The 18756-nt window shown below is 39.5% G+C and overlaps 1 protein-coding gene across 2 annotated transcripts in view; it reads right to left on the bottom strand.

The window, feature by feature from the left end:
• Window positions 1-18756, bottom strand: part of LGR4 (leucine rich repeat containing G protein-coupled receptor 4) — a 64452-nt gene that overhangs the window by 22315 nt on the left and 23381 nt on the right. For both annotated transcript variants that reach the window (XM_026073114.1, XM_026073115.1), the window contains exons 3-4: window positions 9477-9548; window positions 7767-7838 (exon numbers count right to left, since the gene is read on the bottom strand). In XM_026073114.1, the coding sequence (XP_025928899.1) occupies window positions 7767-7838; window positions 9477-9548 (144 nt within the window). The remainder of the gene's footprint in view (window positions 1-7766; window positions 7839-9476; window positions 9549-18756) is intronic.

Genomic DNA, 18756 nt, shown 5'->3' with positions numbered 1-18756 from the left:
ACTAAAATATTTGACAAATTCCACAAAATATTAGCAGCTAGGACCACACCTTTTCAAGACAGAATAAGAAAGTATTTACTAACATTAACAGCTAGCAAAGTATGAGCAATATTCTTCACTGTTCAGACTCAACTTTTACAATAACTGTCCTTTTCCATTAAAGCGTTAAAGATAAGATCATGTTCTTTAAAATACAGCTTGCAGCATAGACTTAAATTCCTTAATCTTTCAGAAGTTACTCCAATTCCAGCTTCCCTATAGGCACTGGTTTGTGAGAGACCTTTAAATTTTTGTCTAGAAATTCAGACTTTACTTGCTGAGCTGTCATCTTTACTTTTATTACCGGTCAGGTTCTTTTCTCACACAAACTCCAACTCAAACTGCACAATAAAAAGAGCAGGTGGACAGTAAAAACCCATATATTCAATAGTTCTCATATAAGTATTTAACATATTGTTAAAATAAGTGAATAACACAGCAATTTAAACTTTATCTACAAATAATAACTCAGCTCTAGGAAACTGTAAAACTAATATGAACTCAAACATCAATTCAAATGAAAAGTTCAAAATTCTAATGTGTATGTATCTATCTATATAAATATATATTTTGAAAAAGCACAAAATGACCATTCTGAATCAAGCATATTCCAAATTTTCAAACAAATTTTCACCACAAAGCTCAAAGCAGGCTAGCCAGCAATATGCCAGCATACGGARAACATACCAATTCTAGGGCAAACACCTGGAGGGTGAAATGGCATGGGAGCCAACTTTTTGAATACGTTACAATGAAAAAAATTACAGTCAAGAAAAAAAAAAAAATCAGAAAAATTACTGATTTATGGAGCAGTAGGGGCTTACAAACCCCTCCCAGACTTTCTCAGTGTTTCCCCAGCATCAGTCTTCCTCGACAGGAGCCCTAGCCTGCCCCACAACGCAGCCGTGCAGCAGTCACACGCTGCCCAGAGGGCCCACTACAGACCTTTCCTGCGGCATGCCAAATCGCAACAGAAACCATTTTGATAAACACTTACTCATGCAAAAGTACCCAGCTTTCCCAGTGAAACAGGCACAGCAGCAGTACTACAGGACRCAACCCTACTAAGTCGTGCAATGTGGTTCGACCTGCAGCCCGGCTGCAAAGCCCRCAGGCTGCAGGTCTGCGTGCTTCCAGCAGGACTGGAAGGAGGAAAGAAGGCCAGGTGGAGGAGTGGGCAGAAAGCACCTTCGAGGGAGAAAAACAGCTGATGTTTCCCTCTAATTCTGTAGTTTCCCCTGGCATTAGAGAGCTCGACCTCTACTCCTCTGGGGCCAGCCGCGAGCTAGCTCCCGCTGCAGACCATCCTGACGTGCCTGCCACGCTCACCTCAGCGCAGCCCCCCAGGCGTCCCGGACCCGAGACACGTCCCATAGATGCCACCTTGGCAATAGTCAGGTTCACCCTGCACATTCACCCGGCGACCCCTACCCCTTCCGTACTTTTGGCTGACAGTGGTTGCTTGGGAAGAACAGACTGACACAGGTTTGTTTTTAGCTGCTGTCAAAGACTCCCTTGTCCGCCTAGCTAGCTCGCACTGGCAATCACAGTGATAATCCCACTTTTCAGATTTCAGAGACTGAGAAATTTAACAACCTTGTACTGACAGAAATAGCTTAATGTTGATGTTAATAAAAGGAAAAATCATGCCTGACTCTTCTGTTAAACCACTTCTTGTCAATGGCAGTTGTTAAGGAACTTTGCTCTTTTAAGTGCTCCTTCAAAAACCACAAAGAAATTAGTCAAATAACACTGGAGTAGATTTTTAGGTTTTGAAGTTGAGTACTGATAAGCCTGATACATAGGAAATTCTGTTACAATGTAAGACACTAAACCCATCATGTTAACAGAGGTACTTTAAAATACTCAGTGCATTTGCTCACTGCATCAAGCAGTTGCTCTACCTTACGTATTGCAGACATCAATACAAGGATTTGCTTTATACAAAGTCAAATTTACAGCAGTTCTCAGAAACTAATGATGCATGCAAAAAGCTAATTCAACAGCCAGTATTGATCTGCAGATCCAAATTTCTTCCATTTAAATGTTTAAGATGGTACTAGTCAGAGATCATAAAAAAAATTTGCTGCAAACTACCCATAGAGGATTCAGTTACACTAGGAGTTGACCTTGACCTGCATGCTGTGTAAACAAAAAGAAAAACAGATGATAGGCAGAACTACTTCCACCATCCTAGTTAAGTTCCCAATGTGTGGTTCCAAATCACTTACTGATTTTTATTTAAAATTAGTAATTCCTTCAACAAGTGAAAAATAAGGTAGACAGTCTGCAGAGATTCCTGAAGGTCACAAGAAAAGCCCATAACTTACTTTCAAGAAAACCAGAACAGCTTGTAAAGGTGTACAGGGCATAGAAAAATGAGATTCTTGTCATTCAGCAAGTATGTACAGTTCATGAAGCAGTGCATTGAAACCACTGCATTTTTAAAGGTTTTCAAGCACAAACAAACATGCTGAGGAGAGCACTCAAACATTCATCACTAAAAAATGCAAGGGAGAAGCATATTCAGCATATTTAATTTTGTATTGGTTTTGTAGGTTTAAAAGAAAATGTGTGTGAATTTCTCCCTTTCCCATTCTGGTGCTGATAGATTGATTCTATAGCTTAGTACAGATTCACCTGAGGGTTGGTTTTCTTTAACCCCTCCGTAACAGGGAAGCAAAACAGCACAGAATTAAAAAACTTCAGAAAAAGATGACCCATTAAAGATTGATTAGTTAAAAAAAAGCATCTGCAGCTGTCAAAGGAGGGTACTACATCTGAGACCGTATAACGCTTGTAAACTTAATCTAATTATTGCTGTTAATCAACATCTTCTGTAGTCTCCTAAATATGATTATCTTTACAGATACTCATCCTTTAAAATACTATAATCCAGAATCACTAAAGAAAATTATCAACAGAAGCCATAAAACAATTTTTTTTTTTAAGAAATAAATAAGCAGACTAATATGTTTTTGAATTACCACGTACAAAATAGTGTTTGTATTGCCCTCTCCAAATTCAGGCATCTTCTCTTCTGACACCCTTCAACATGCTCACGTTTTAAGTTAGTAAGATTACTGCCATCAACGTGAATTACAACGTCAAGCTGTGCATTTTAGTTATAGCACTAGAGGAATGTTTCTAGATGTGATTTTTTATATGAATAGAGATGTTAACTGTATAAGGAATCCTTCCTAATTAAAAAAAAAAAAGAAGAAGAAGACTGAATGCTGGAAATAGAAGCCTATAGCAAAAACATGCTATGGCACACTTGAAAAGTGTCCGGACTGGCTGAAATACTCTGATCAGATTATCCGCAGACTACACGTTTCCATCCTCTGTTTCCCACCCTTTYATCCTTCACCTGCACCTTGCAAAGCAAGATCCTGCTCTTGTTTCTCACAGTCCCACATCGGGACCCCTGTCTTAAGATCCCAGCTTCTTCCTGCCTGGGCCGAGTTTATTCCCTCATGGGAACCGTAACCACGTTGCAGCCGAGCCCCGTGACGCCTCCTGCCTCATCCTGCCCTGAGCCTGCTCCGGCGCTGGAGACAGGCAGGCAGCCTGCAGAACTGGTTAGGCGCCTGCAGCGCAGGTTGTGAGCAGCCAGGCTTGGGAGCCAGAAGTGCTACTGGGACTGCAGAAAATTACTGCTGACTGCATGCATGGAGACAGTTACCCTGCAGCTCAGGTGAACGCCTACCCAAACAGCGAGGCAGCAGCTAGAACCACCGAGTACCACACCAGCATGTTCCCAATGACACAATTTGGGAASCTGGCATCATCCTGCAGCTGCAACACTTTGAACTATTCCTACTGAGCACACTAACATTCCCTGGATATGTGCATGTGCGCACATGTGCAAGGACAGTAACTTAATTCCTAAACTGAAATTATAACAAAACATCTCTGCTTCGTTGACAGCCATTGACAAGCTTTCAAATATGACTCATGGATTTGACAGCAAATGCCCACTAAAACTAGCAGCAATCAGGTTTTTGAGTTCAAATGGAATATAATTCTCTTTTCCAAAGCATTTGAATTTTTTTTTTTTTAAACAACATAGGCTCAGAATGTCGCACACTGAGGACTGTACTAGAATTTTCTGCGCTATAACTCTAAATTTACATTTAACTGGATTTCTGGGGTGAATGAGAACTGTCCTAGAAGTTGTAGTTCACAGAACCATTTTACAAATCCCTATATTCTGTGTTAAACCACAGAATAAGCAAGTATTACAAAAAAGTTATCATCAGTCAAAATACGTTTTTTATGTTAAGGCACTTAAACAAGTGACCCCCTGAAATTGTTTCCCGATCCTTTCACCATCGGCATGAGTGGTGGAGTGGCATACAGCTCTACCTCTGGTGCTCCATATGACCCTTGGACTGCCTGTAAACTTCACCAATATCATTTCCAGACCTAAAATGTGAAGCGTGCCACTTCATTAGCTTGTACTAATAAAAACGTACTGTTGATGTTTTGCACTAACTGAAAGACATCAATAGTACTGCTTGCATTTGTGAGGCTCCTTTTCTGTCAGGTTACTCTGCTACCAAAAGCCACACGCACAAGCTGGGCAACCAGCGCCTTCTGCCCTGCCAGTGCAGCCCCATGGTCCAAGTTTCTCTTCAGGGATATCACTGCACCTTGCAACCTGAAAACACATCCTGCCAGGTAAATTATTCTGAGGTTGCTGAAAAGTGAGTTTCCACTCACTACAACTCTTCATTTAGGTAAACTTCACCCTTCATAAATAATGACTATATTCTAACTCTCTTTAGGAGGACGAAGCTGGGAAAATATCCAATACAAACACAAAATAGAGAGCTGTCATTTGGCATTCTGAGCCACACTGGCTACTCTCCAGCTCTCCTATAAACATCAGAAAACATAAAGCTCCTGTAATCATCTTATTTATCTCAAATCAGGTAAGTTTACAGGGATCACTAATGCATACAATGTGGCAACTGTCTTCCCACGCATCTTGAATTTGGAGTACACTAAGAGAGAACCAGACAGTTCCATGCGAGTTTCAAACCAAATGATTATCAATACGCTATAAAGTTTTAAGAACAAATTATTTGTGTCTTCACCAAGAAAAAATCTTCCTAAAGCCTACCTCAGAGCAAACTGGGAAACTGCCAAGAGATGGCCAGTTAAAGTGATGATTAAACTTGCTGGTTCTGGATGGAGATTATATATTAAAAAGGCAGAAGCAAACTTTCTAACACATATTCTGCAAAGAGTTGTTTTAGAAAAAGGTCATGGCAGCTGAGGGGCCTAAATACATTTTTGACAAATTCTTTTGAAAAGTTTTTTTTTATTATTATTATTATTAATAAAGCAGCATGCTGGCACTAACATGTCCATGCTCTCACACAAAAGTCACAGGACCAGTCCTACATTCCTCTAGCAGAATATGCTCTCTACATTAGTAGAGGATGTGCATAAATTACACTGTAATTTGAGTGATGTAATACATGGAAAGTTTTCCTGAAATTCATTAAAATGAAAGAAATGCACTCTGCTCAAGTACAGATTAGACAGGAAAAAACTCTGCATTTCTCACTACAYCTACCTCTAAAACAATTCATTCTCACATGGCTGTCAATTTACCAAATTATGGTGATTTTGCATTGCAGACAGATATCCTCTCGAGAATGGAGTGAGAGACAACTTAAACCAGGATCCATATCAGTGGTGGTGGAGGGGATTCTCTCTGAGCTTCTGACACTGATGTTCAAGGACTGCTGGATCAGGTTTGCTTAGTATACTAACAGTAGTTCTGAAAACTTAATCCAGTTTTCTTCAGAAAAAGAAGAAAAGAATAGGTTGCTACTTATTAACCTGATTTCTTCCTCTTTGATCTTCCTAAAATTGATATAGTTTATCGTTTGACTATGAACAACAAAGCTACCAGAAAGGGCAACCTCACCACACTTTAAATTGTCACTGTTATGTTATGATCGTGTTATGTCACATGGTTATACCAGTTATATTATACCATATTACATAATCATTCAGTGTTTTTTTTTTTTTCAACACCTAAAACATCTACTGTTTTGAAATGTCTCTAACATATTTTTTTTCCCCCGACCTTATTTAAATGTATGAATTTAAAAAAGAGACACACTGGCTTAATTTCTTCATTCACTAAACTTTTCCCTTAGTTCTTTGTCCCTTCCCTTTCGACCATAAAATTATCATCAAACCAGCAACTGGAGATTTAACATTTTAAAACTTTAAATGGAGAACAAAGAGTATTGTAAATAGGTAGAGACGAAAGTATATTCACTGAAAACCAAATGGATGATTTGTAGACAACAAAAGTATTGACTGAGATATTTTCCTCTTTGGCATCAGAAAAATGTTGGAAGCAGGGAGGGAGGGKTTTTTTTATTATTACTCAAACGGTTATTCACATACTGTCATTTGAAGTGTTTTTATTATAATAAAAATATTTGCACAAAGCAGAGTGTGGCCCTCAGACTAAGGTATAATCTCTTCTTCAGAGACATTAAAACAATAGGGACACACAGACATCAAAAAAATTTAACATAATTGCTGCAAATGGAAACATATATCTGCCCTACTCTTGGATTCGAAAATCTGAAGTCGTCCACGCCCCATCTTGGCATCCACAGTCACTGCTCTCCCCAGCTCTGAGCTAGGTACTTCCCACACTCCCCGTTTTGTGCAGGACCTGGTTACTGTTAAGTAGCAGAACCAAAGGAAGTACAGGGACTGCTCTGCGGTATGACGCGCTCCGGCGCGACAGACTCCCACTCCTGCTCCACGCCAGGATAATCTGCCACCAATCTTGTATTGCCCCATGCAGTGCACTGTGGTTTCTTGAGATGAAAAAAGGCAGGAACACTGGAGTAATTATGAGAATGTAATGGCCAAGATCCAAGTTTAGGGAATGCAGAAAGCAGCTTTGCAGAAGTTGCACAACTACTACATAATCTGCTGTGACAGTGGAAGAAACAGCATCTTAGGCCAGAAACCTGAATTTTGGCATACAGGGAATAGATAATCTGCCCTCGCTCTCCGAAGGCATGCAGAAAGGAGAAAAAATATGRACACCCCCCCACTCCACCCCCCTCCATCACAGTGATAAGTATCTACCACCTACAGAACTGTAACTAAACGTTAAGGTCTGATTAAGATATTTCATAAAACATAATAAGCCATGAGATAATATAAACACCTATGAAATGTCTTATGAGCAACCAGAAATAATGGCTGAGGTGTTCATAACTGTCTATGTGATTTCAACCCCTTCCTGTGAATCCAATGCTATGCAAGTCTCAAACAATACTCCTTCTCAGAAACAGAAACCCCTTTTCCTCCTACAGATACAAAAGACTCAGGTATGATTCATTTTTGCACAATGTTTTAAAATTGCTTAAACACCTTAGGACTTGCAGTAGGATGAGAAACATTTAACTCCACCACCACTATGCTTATACAGCAGTCTCCTACCTGGGTTTTGGTTTAGAAAGAGTTTGGATTTGTGTCTCCCCACCAAAGAAGATTATGAACTCTTCTTGGAAAACTTTGCTTCAGTTGAAATTCCAATATAAAAATCCAGAAACATTTTTACCCAGAAATTATTATACTTCAAAGCTTTACAGCATGAAGCGAACACGAACAAAGTAACTAAAAGTAGAATTTGGAGAACAATGCAAAAACAAAAACACAGTAAGAAAACTTACAAGGACTGTAAACCACTTAATCTTCTGATGGCCTCATTAGGTACAGTCTTCAGCTGATTGTTCTGCAGGGTTCTGCAAAAAACCCCACTGTGTTAGTAAAGTAGAATTTGACAATGATCTTTATAAAAGATCTAGCTGACAGAAGAGTCCAAGGTCCTGTTATGATTTCACAGATTTCTAACATAATAAAAGCATTTGAAATTAACAAGACAAGATACTCAAAAATACTACTATGAAACATGTAAATGGTTTACTTCAGTTCTATTTACAACTCATTAACTGCATTAATTTGCAGAGAACAAACTTCTGACATGAGATGCTGAAATTCCCCTGGGAACTCACTGAAAAGCTAAAACAACTTAACAGTAGTACAAATTTGCTAAAATGAATGACATTTTATTATTTTCCTAGGAAATCATCCTAAACATGCTACAAAATACACAAACCTCTAATTTTTCTTAAAGCCGCATCAATACACAATGCATTAACAATCTAATTTACAAAGTGTGCGCACAACAAAGCGCCTCTGGGCACAACATTAAACAGGCATTTAAGGAAACTAGAGCCAAGCTGAATTAGAGTTATGCAGTGTTTTTTTTAACTTTTTTTATGGGACAGCATAATATTGCATGATGAGTGCTTCTATAAACAGAATGTAAATAATTGATAGCTCACACATTATAAAATATTATTAGATTTTGGTGTATATTGGTGTAACTGTAATTAGGCAAGTTAGTCAATTAATATCCATAATATCCCAAGATCCCAGTTTTTCCAACAACTGCTAGAATATTGAGCACTTCCAGCCTTGAGTATCGCACTGGAGACAGCTTCAGGGGCCTTGACACCACGCATTTAACCTACAGGGCATCGCTGAGTAGTACTGCAGACAGTCTGTTTCCTAATCTGCACCCCGATTATGCTGCATGTTTATGCTTCCCTTTACAACCTCACAGTCCTTTTTCACCAGCTTATTTAAATACACGTGTAATTAACTATGTAGTACCAAGTTAGCACTTGGAAATATTTACGCTAGCATAAATGCTACAATTTCTGGATAGAGGACTGCTTTGTTTTAAAAATCCCAACAGACAGCAGAAAGCTATTTTCATCCTTAGACATGGAAAAACAGTTGAAGGGAGTATTCTCATCTGAGAAAAAGAAAAAAAAAGGATGTGGGTAACAACACACAAGTCTAACTTTTTTTTAATGAAAACCTTCTAATAGTAAGTCAATCTCACCTAAAGAAGCATCAAACTATAGAGATGATTTCCACCAGAGGCAGGGGCAGTTGAAAGGTCAAACACTATCTCAAATCTCTGTAAGCACTAGTACTACCTGATAATATCTGAACATCTGATGGAATAACTGGGGGGGTGGTCAGGCAACAAAAAGCTTTACACTTTTTTTTTTTTTCCTCTTTCTCTCTCTCCTCTCAGGATTTTTCTTCTACAATATATAATTCAGAGTCAAGTAAATGTTCCAATTAAATGCAATAGTTACAGTTCAGTCAAATCCATAGCTGTTCAGCATCACCACATACAGCAGGCTTTATAAAAAATATAGGAGATCTATAAACTTTGGGCGGGGGGATGTTACAATACTGTCTAAGCAGAGGAGGGAAAAAAAAAGTTTCTATCAGTAAATAGGCTAACTATGCAGTAAGAAAGCATACAGCTAGCCATGAAGCTCGACGACTCGATTACTTACAAAACTTTGAGTTCTTTCAAACCAGACAAGGCCTTCGGATGGATAAAAGAAAGGTCATTACCAGCCAGTCGCCTGGAAAAAAATCGTAATAATAATTTCAATACTCAAATACAGTACTTTTACAATCATCTAACAAGGGAAATCACCAATGCATCAAATCTTGCAAGCAATTATGAATTTTCTGTCAGATTATACCATGTTCATGATCTTCAGAGTTTTCATCAGCTGCTTCAGTCATTACACATTTTTAACAATCAGACACATTATTTAGCCTCATGGATATACTTCTGCAAACTCATTAGAAGAAATACACCACAGAACGATAAAAATTCTTCTTACTGTACTAGGTTTGAAAAGTGAGTTTACCACTATTAACATGATCCTCAGGCTATCAGCATTGCTTTGGTGAAATGTGCTCTTGTATCCATGTGTTTTTAATCTATAGAGCAGTTTCTGAAGAAACTATGCAGTTAAGTAGAAATAGCTAGATGCTAAAGTGAGGCAGGGGAAAGTCTGCATTAGACATTTTAAATTTGAAGATGATATTCACAAGTAGGCTGTAAATTCATGGTGTTGACGATCGACAGAACTGCTGCTGACAGTACCAAAACTTAATCTTGATAATCTGTCATCTTTTGGTCAGCTATTTGGACAAATTTTTCAGGAAAGAAAACTGTTTTGGGGGGAGGGAGAGAGGGAAGAAGGGAACAGGATCCTAAACTTGGACTGCTAGATATGAACACAAACTAAATTGTGAAAACAATCATGATATTAAAAATAACAGGCACAGAAGATGCTGTAGAAGACAAAGCAGAGAAGTAGAAACATAAGCCAAAATAGCTGTCTGGGAATAGCTTATGCTCCTCTTTCTCCCTTGCCCCTCTTTTTCCTTCAAACATTTTGCGTATGTCCTGATCACCAGACACTGTGTGGTCCAACCTTTGCTGAGCTGCTAATACTTGTGACGCTAAGTATTTTATTAAGGATAAAAGACAAAAATGTACAACACCTTGTAAATTCATGGCTGCCAACAGATGCCATAATTTCCACCAAAGTATCTGCTCTCTGATTTTGGTTTCATAACCAAGCTAAGGAAAGACAATGCTGGAGAAGGTTGTATAACAAAATCATCCAATGGAAATATTACGTACAAGGTAATAAGTGTTAATAATTAAAAAACAGTAATTGCAATTAAAAAAAAGGTTACAGAATATCACAACACACCATTGTTGTTATAGAGAACTGTAAAGGGAGAGAGCAACACTAAGGGTAAAATACTATTTCTAAAAGGAAAAGGAATAAAATAACAAACTAGCGTCATCTTAAGAGTATCAGCTTGCCAAAAGTAGCAACACGATTACATTTTTATCCTAGTCTCTATTTCTAACTACATGAAAGATATTACCCAAAGCTTTTGTTTCCTATATAAATCTGCTTGTAACAGAATGACATAATAAAATGCTGCCTAATAGAGAGCATAATAGTTACAGTTGTCAAATCCATTTGTCAAAGGTAGATGATTTTATTTATAAATAAATTTATAAATAAATGGAGGACTCCTTATCATAAACAGGAAGGTGACAGCAGCAGCAGATGCTATTTGATTTTAGAAAAGTATGTTACCATCATTTGTTAAATTAGACCCTGGTATTTAGTCTTTGTATTCACATGCATGACAATAGCTGTAAGTTATGACTCTGACATCATGATAAGCATGCTTAACTCTCAGCTTCTTCTAGTTTTAAAATAGACATCTTGTTCTCCTAGCTGCAGAGAAAGCTTGTCTGTGTGGCTTCTGTATGACCCAGGAACACTGAAACCACAGGGAAAATAAAGAAAATCAATTTACATTTACTCTTGAAATATTCTGTCTGCAACCAACCTCAAGATTTTGAAGCTCTGACATGATTTTTCAAATACTCCAAATTTTTAACAGGAATGAAAAATTCCAAATGGCAACTAAGACCCCCCAAAATTCATTTTGTTAGTAGACACCTAAATCAACTGTATTGCATTAATTAGGGAAGGGGGGAATTGCTGTATTTCATGGCTTTCTTTTCAATAATTTCCTAAAAAGTTCACTATAAACCAAAAGAAATACTGATGAAACATGCTGGCTCTCTGCACCAATGTTTTGCCAGGGATCTGCAGAACACATGTTTATTAAAAAAAGAAAAAAAAGAAAAAGAAAAAAAGAAAATTCAAAACACCAAAATAGAAATCCTTATATCAAAAGTAATTTAACTGAGGTTACAGCACTGAATTACTCTAGCACTTAAACAATAGTTGATGCCAGTTATCTACCATGTACTTTAAAACCAGCAATCCTGATAAATGTTTGTGAAGTAGCTCTGGTTCCAGCTCTGCTCAGGTCCCCAGTCAAATGGGTGGTGTGGGACTTGTCAGACATCTGCTCTAACTTCCCGCTCTCCCTCCTCCAAAAAAGACTTGGGATTATGATTTGCTTTCAAAAAAATAAACTAAATTCAGTTGAATAACGCTGCCACCTCACTGAGTGTCACTAACGCTACTTGCAGAGCGGAAGCGGACACAAAATACAGATAAGCCAAAGCAAGGCTCGCGTAACTTCAAATAACAACACTTCGCCTACCTTAAGGCAACTCCTGTTTATTCAGCCTTTTGCAACCAACCAACCAACAGAAAAACTGCAATCCATTACATTTCCGTTTCTCCTAAACCTGGCAGCCTTCCAGGAAACAGGATACAACTAGCCAAGTGTGCAAAGGCTTTGCTAATCAGTTTGCCAAACATACATTTATCATTCACGTCCTAGCCTTGGGGAGTACGGCTTCTCATGAGGAAGTCTCAACTGCAGCTCCCTGGTAGGCAAAGACTAACGTATCATATGCCGCTCCGAACAGGCTTTCCTCTGCTGCAGCACGCAGCAGCCCAGAGCACAGAGAACTCTCTTTACACAACTGGGTTCATTTCGAAGAGAGAGCAGAAAGAAAAAGTAATAGTATGGAGCACATACAACTAACAGCACATATATAGAATATAAAGATGTCACTGAGATCTTCCAGTCAGGTTTTCCACATAGCATCTCCTTTTCGTGTCTTAAAAATAAATGCATTCAGATTTTTCAGGCAGAATTTTTTTTAAAAAAACAAAAACAAACAAAAAAAACAAAAGCCAAAAAACCCCACCCCTCTCACTTGCTTTCTCTCTCACACACATGGTAAATGGGAAAAGAGGAGAAAAAAAAAAAAATCACAAGGAAACCCAAGGAAAATCACAGCTTTGCCAAGCCTCAACGGAAGGAAGCAGGCTGAGGCTCCTTGCACCAGGGCTCGCCCCTCTGCCTGGGCCAGCCCTGGGAACGGCCCCTGCAAGGGAGCCGATGGTGGCCCCCAGGCCACCGCGGAGGGCAGCCGCCGGGGGTCTTCCCTTCCTCCTCACCAGACTGGGAGACSAAAGCTATAGTTACGTGGTCAAATTATATCAACACCAGTTAGCTCTTTCCCCAAAAGGCACAGGACTGTCAAACAGACAGTAAAAATGCACGGGACTTAATTCGCTGGAGTATTGGTAAGCGCCCTGCCTCGTTACAGGCCACAGAAAATTCATTGTCCTACTTCAAGGTACACGGACACAGTGGCAGCTCCTACCTGACGTGGGGCATAGGTTGTGTATCACAACTGACCAAGAGTTTTCTTGCTAACCCCATAACAACTCTCAGTGCCAGACACCTTGGCCAGGATGGTAAGTATGCTGAATGAGTGCATCTGAGCTATTGTGGAGCCTTTTGCAGGGCAGTAGGTGAAAAATGCCTAGTCCCAAAGTCTGAGGAAAAGCATGAATGAAGCAGAGAGGGACAAGAACAGTGACATTTTCATCAGTGACAAAGTTGGATAAACAGTTCCCCTTCTTCCCCTGCCCAGAAACTCACTCTTGCACTCTGGGGCCTGCTGAAAATTTTAACCTGTACCAGGCCAGGTTTCCAGGTCACAGCACAGCACCACCAACAGCGCAACCGCACAGGTGAGACAGAGGGAACTCCAGCATGGGAAAAGGAAAGAGGGATGGCAGTGAAAAGGGCATATGAGAGTATGTATGTGGAAGTATAAACTGCCATGCCACAGCAGAAAACATTCCATAGCTTCCTCACTTGCACTTTTGCTATTTCTTCACTTTTTGCTGTCTTCCACCAAATTATTCTCTCATGCTTACTTGCCTGTCCCCATCCCTACATTCAAGGTTTTCAGGGTTCCTTGTGCTTCACACACAAACTTGAATCTTGCTTCAGATTCTCCCGCAACAGATGTGAATGCAACATGTGAATATGCCTTATAGACACCCGCTGGGTATTAGGGCTGAAATTCTCTCCAGCCTAGGAAAAGAGCTTCAGGTTCCACCTATTCCAGAGAAGCAGCCACTTTGAAAGGAATTCAGTTTTCTTCACAAATGCAGATAATCTTACATTTTTTCTATGCTTTCCACTTAAGACACATAAAAAAGTCAGAAGATGACAATTTCGTACACGCTTTTAACTTTGACAACTGATAAACATAGATGCACAGCTACACACCACAATTTATTCATAAAGCTTTGAAGTTTTACACATGAGCTACAGACGTTTGCAGGCAAAATATCAGAGGCTCACTGCTTCTCCCATGTAGAGATCCCTTTGCCTTGAGAGGGCATAAGCCGGCACAGGCAGCTCCTACCCAACTTTGGCAGCTGCAAAAGGGGACATGCTTGTAAGTGCAAGCAGTATTGCTGGACTTAACTTCACCTTGCTTATCCGTGATTAGGCAAATGGCCCCTTTGGGACTTTTGTCAGCTGTGACCTGCTGCACTGCTGTGAAGAAAATCAATAACTTACAGATTGCTTCTCCCAATTCTTCCATGCCAATTTAGCATAGCTAAATGGAACTTGTATTCTGCTTCTGCTAATGGAAAATGCATTTGTTCCCCTATCTCCCTTTCCTACAGTAATTTCAGTATTATGCAACATCAATCATTATTTATAAAATCATCAGTACGTAAGCCAAGACACACCAGGACTGAAAAAGGACGTCTACAACTACAGCCAGTACTGAAACTGTACCAACTCCATCAAGCTGAGCAGGCACTTATAATCCTGAAACTTCTCATCATTTACTATGCATTCTTGATTTAAAAGTGACTTCTGAGTAAGGAGACTAAACTGATTGATAAAAAAGCATCTAAAACCTGTCCAAAAGTTCTACTGTTAAATTTCAGCATCACCAGCACTCATTGCAAGACAAAAAACAGCTCTACCATATTCCTTTTTATGGAATATCATAGAATATTTATAATCTTTCTCTTTTAACAAGAAAACAAATCATGACTGATTTTGAAGAAAGTAAGCATTCCTATCTATACAAAATATGCTCTACCATTCAATTTGCAATCAGTATCTACATTTGAGCAAGACTTCCTTGACATAGAGCCCATAGAATACAACGCATCTGTACTTCAGTCAAAACATATAACCTAAAGCAATCACTATACAACATAAGCTGTTGAACCAAGTTGTTATAGTAGTCCAATCAGTATTCTCCAACAAAAGACAGAAGTTAGCACAAATTTTCTAACATGGATATGTATCTTAAAAATAGGTAACTATTCTGTTGTCTTGAAAGTAGTTAACAACTAGTCTACAGTCCTAATGACAAGTTGTTGCAGTAAGCAACTCTGATTTCTCCTGCCTCCAAAGCAGAAAGTATTTTACAAAATGCATCATCATCTCCCTAAATGTCTGTGTTTTGTAGTGATAACTTTCCTTTGCTTTATTATATCCCAATTAAACCTGTCCTTGATGGGTATCTCAAAGCACTTGGGTGAGTCTACATACATTGATCTAGGTTCTCCCACTCTGGACTTCAGCTTCCCTCTAATTTCTCACTGCAAAAATAGCAATTATTACAGATTCCACCTCATTTAGTGGAGAAGGAGCTACCTGAGACAAATATTTTGTATTCCTCATCATGATAACTAAGCTTAAATACTCTGGGGCAGAAGTTGGGGGGGGGTGTTTCTACAGGGTTTTCTTTCCTCTTTCTATCCCCTTGCAAAGACAGCAGTAACTACGACAAAGCCATGTCTAAGCAGTACTTTCTTTTTGTTGTGGATGCCAAAAGATTGGGGGCACTTAGCTGTGTTATGAGAATGACTTCCACCATGGTGGGCTGGCTGCTGAGACAACTCTGTTTTCTATACTTGGAGGATTTGTGGTTGACAGCTTCCTCTCCAAGGACTGTGAGTCTCCAAGCTGGATCCATGGATTTGAACCTGACTTCCACGATGAGCCAACGCAGAGCACGGCAGGCGAGGGAGATGGGCTATTGCCTGTGCAGCTCAGCGGGTGGCCACTCTGCTGAACTGACTGGAGCTCTTCCAGCATCAGCATACTCCTTCCTAGCTATAAAAACATTTCACTTAGCTAGTCTGTAAAGCAGAAACAGAGATCAAAGTGACCAAGCTATGTCCTGATCAACTAGTATGCAACTCTTGAACCATCTACAGGTTTGTGCTTTTAACTGCTACTTGGATGCATAGAAGGTTTCCAAGATCATGTAATATCTTGATAATTAGACATGAGAGGATGAAAGAAATTACTGTTGAGATAGTAGATCTTCAAAGTTGCTTTGGTGTGTCCATACAGCCTCTCTCTTGCCCTGGCATTTACTGGCTTTCCAGGCACGGGGTCTGTTGAAAGACCATGCATCTAGCAAGWGACGCTGCAAAATGTGGAAATGGATTGAATCTATTTGGCAATTAAATCTCTGTTACCAGTTTTCTAACCACCTCAGGTACATCCCAGGCAAGTACAAGACTCAGGATTTGTAGACACCTCCACAGTTAAAGACTTTAAAGTGATGGGAGTGATTTTCATTATGATTCTTCAGATAAAGTTTCAAAATTAGGTCACTCTTAAGTTTCCTTTAGCTGAAAAATCTGACATTTTGATCAGAATCATCTACGATTTGCCTGTTACATGTAGGCAGGAAGTTCAGGAAAAAACTTTATATGAGTACAGGTTACTTTTTCTGTACTGGAAGGACAAAATCTGCCAGTGATAATCAGGCAAGAACTTGATACAGTATTCACAAAAAATACACCAAAATAAACAAAAACTGTCCATGAGGAAGGGAGAAAGGAGGTAAAAGAATGAATTAATTCCACATCATGCCTTCTTATCATAACACAGTTTCACACCATGACACTATGACAACAGACTGCTCTCAGAGTCAGCCAATTTCTTTCTCGGAGTTCAGAGACCACGCATTTACCTCCAGTGTTCAGGATGCATCTTTTCTACTTTTCCTTTCTGTCTAAATATCCAAGACATTTTCAGAGCTATGTCTGACTCTTCTGAAGATTTGAATTTGGAACTGGCTACCTGTGTGCATGCACGTATGCGTGCTTGGTCTCATATTCCAGTTCCAGAAACAGAAAGGGGGAGCTGGACCGAATTGTASCAGTACTGTTTGGGGGGATCTGTAATTGGAGAGGTCTAGCCTGACAGCCTCTGAGCAAGCTCACCACTTAGCCTCCAGAAGTTTCTTGTCTGGTTTATACTTTAAGTCAGCCCTAACCTGGCAGCTCAGGCAGCATAATGAATTCAGGCTTGTAAGATGGGTCTTTGAGCTTAACACCACAAAGTTCAACCTCCAGGCCATTTAGCTAAGCCAGCTTCTGTGTTTGTGCCTGTGAAAATAATGCTGAATGCTGAAACTAGAAGACGACAGATAAGGGGAAAGCTTCAATTGCCTCTTTCAAAAYGCACTTACAGCAGAACAACCAGTCAAGTCTTGGGATCCCAACAGACAACCATGCCAAGTTTCAAAATTAACATGTAGAAACAGGAACTATAAAGGAACTTCCTCACCTCCTAAAAATAATGGAATTTACTCAACCTACTAGCATTTTTTCCCTCTACCAGGAAAAATACACAACTATCAAGCACAGTGAGAAGTTTCTAAGCTACAGAAACATTTTTCTTAAAACAGCAGGCTTGAAACTCACCCAGAATTAAACTGATTTAGGACTCACATAGATAAGAAAACATTAATTATACACAAGTTAGCCAACATGTTTTTAAATACCATTTAGCATCTAGCACAGACCAAGCAGGTGATGTTTAAAAATATCTTGGCTGACTGCGGTTAATTCTACTTGGGAGTCTTTGCCTAAAGGTCTGTCTTGACTAGAATTTAAAGGTGCAAGTTACAACATGTCAACACGCATTCTGAAGCTCCAGCATACACAAGGCAGTAAACATTTGTAATATATGCTAGTTGGTTGAGTTGAAGCTTAGGCTCTTAACTTGCTAATACATGTGAAACCTACACCTTACATTTTCTTCATTAGTATTTTACCTCCTGGAATTCAGGCTGGCTGGAGCAACTGAAGAAACTACCTCCTCCAGCTGTTCAAATATTCAGAGCTGGCAGAAGGGTGAAGAGCGCTCACCGGCTTCCAACCCAGTGTCAGCTGGCTATTTCTGAAATACCAAAATATGTCTAAACTGGCTGCCTTTATAACAGAGCCAAGGCAGAGAGTTCTCAGTTTGCTGCACAGCTTCTGCTGTGGGAGTAGCATGGACAGATATGGGGTGGTAATGTCTGCTATTGTACCAGCTAGTTTCACAAGAGATGTTTAACCACAGCCTCAGTTACCACATGTCAGCTAACGCAAGTTATCAAGACAGCTTTTCTCATGAAGATTCATCCTTACTTTTCTACTCAAAACAAGCCCCCTCTCTCTAACTTCCCACTCCAAATCTAAGACTACTTAGGTTTATGAAAGGGAGAGGAATTACACCATCTTATCAACATTCCCACACTACCTTGAAAACACTTTTAAAATAGCCCTGTCTAAAAGACCTAACACTGAGGAACAAAAACCACGCCTTCCACCAAATGCTTCATAGTCAGGTGAGAAAAGATATTACATCCCAAATTAACAGAGCTGAGCCCTGGTGGCCTTGGCATAGCTCCAAGACATGTCTTATTCATAAAACAAAAGTAATAAAAAAGCAAGACACTCTCCCCTCATCCCCGAGGATAATACAACTTAGYGCTGATGCAGAAATTGGAAGGAAGAGGACCATCTAAATTATACACTGAAAGAGACACTACAAAAGCAAGCAGCTGCAACATTTCAGCCAGGTGGTCATCTTCAGCTGCAGTCAAGAGGAAAAATAACTCCAGTCATTTCTCTCGCAGATACTTCCTGATTACAACCTTATGGCAAAAACACCTCACTTTCCACTGCCAGTATGTATTTT

Source organism: Apteryx rowi, unplaced genomic scaffold, assembly GCF_003343035.1.
Source record: "Apteryx rowi isolate R43461 unplaced genomic scaffold, aptRow1 scaffold_360, whole genome shotgun sequence".
NCBI lineage: Eukaryota > Metazoa > Chordata > Aves > Apterygiformes > Apterygidae > Apteryx > Apteryx rowi.
The sequence above is the reverse complement of the archived record's forward strand: the minus strand, read 5'-3'. Positions and strand labels throughout refer to the sequence as shown.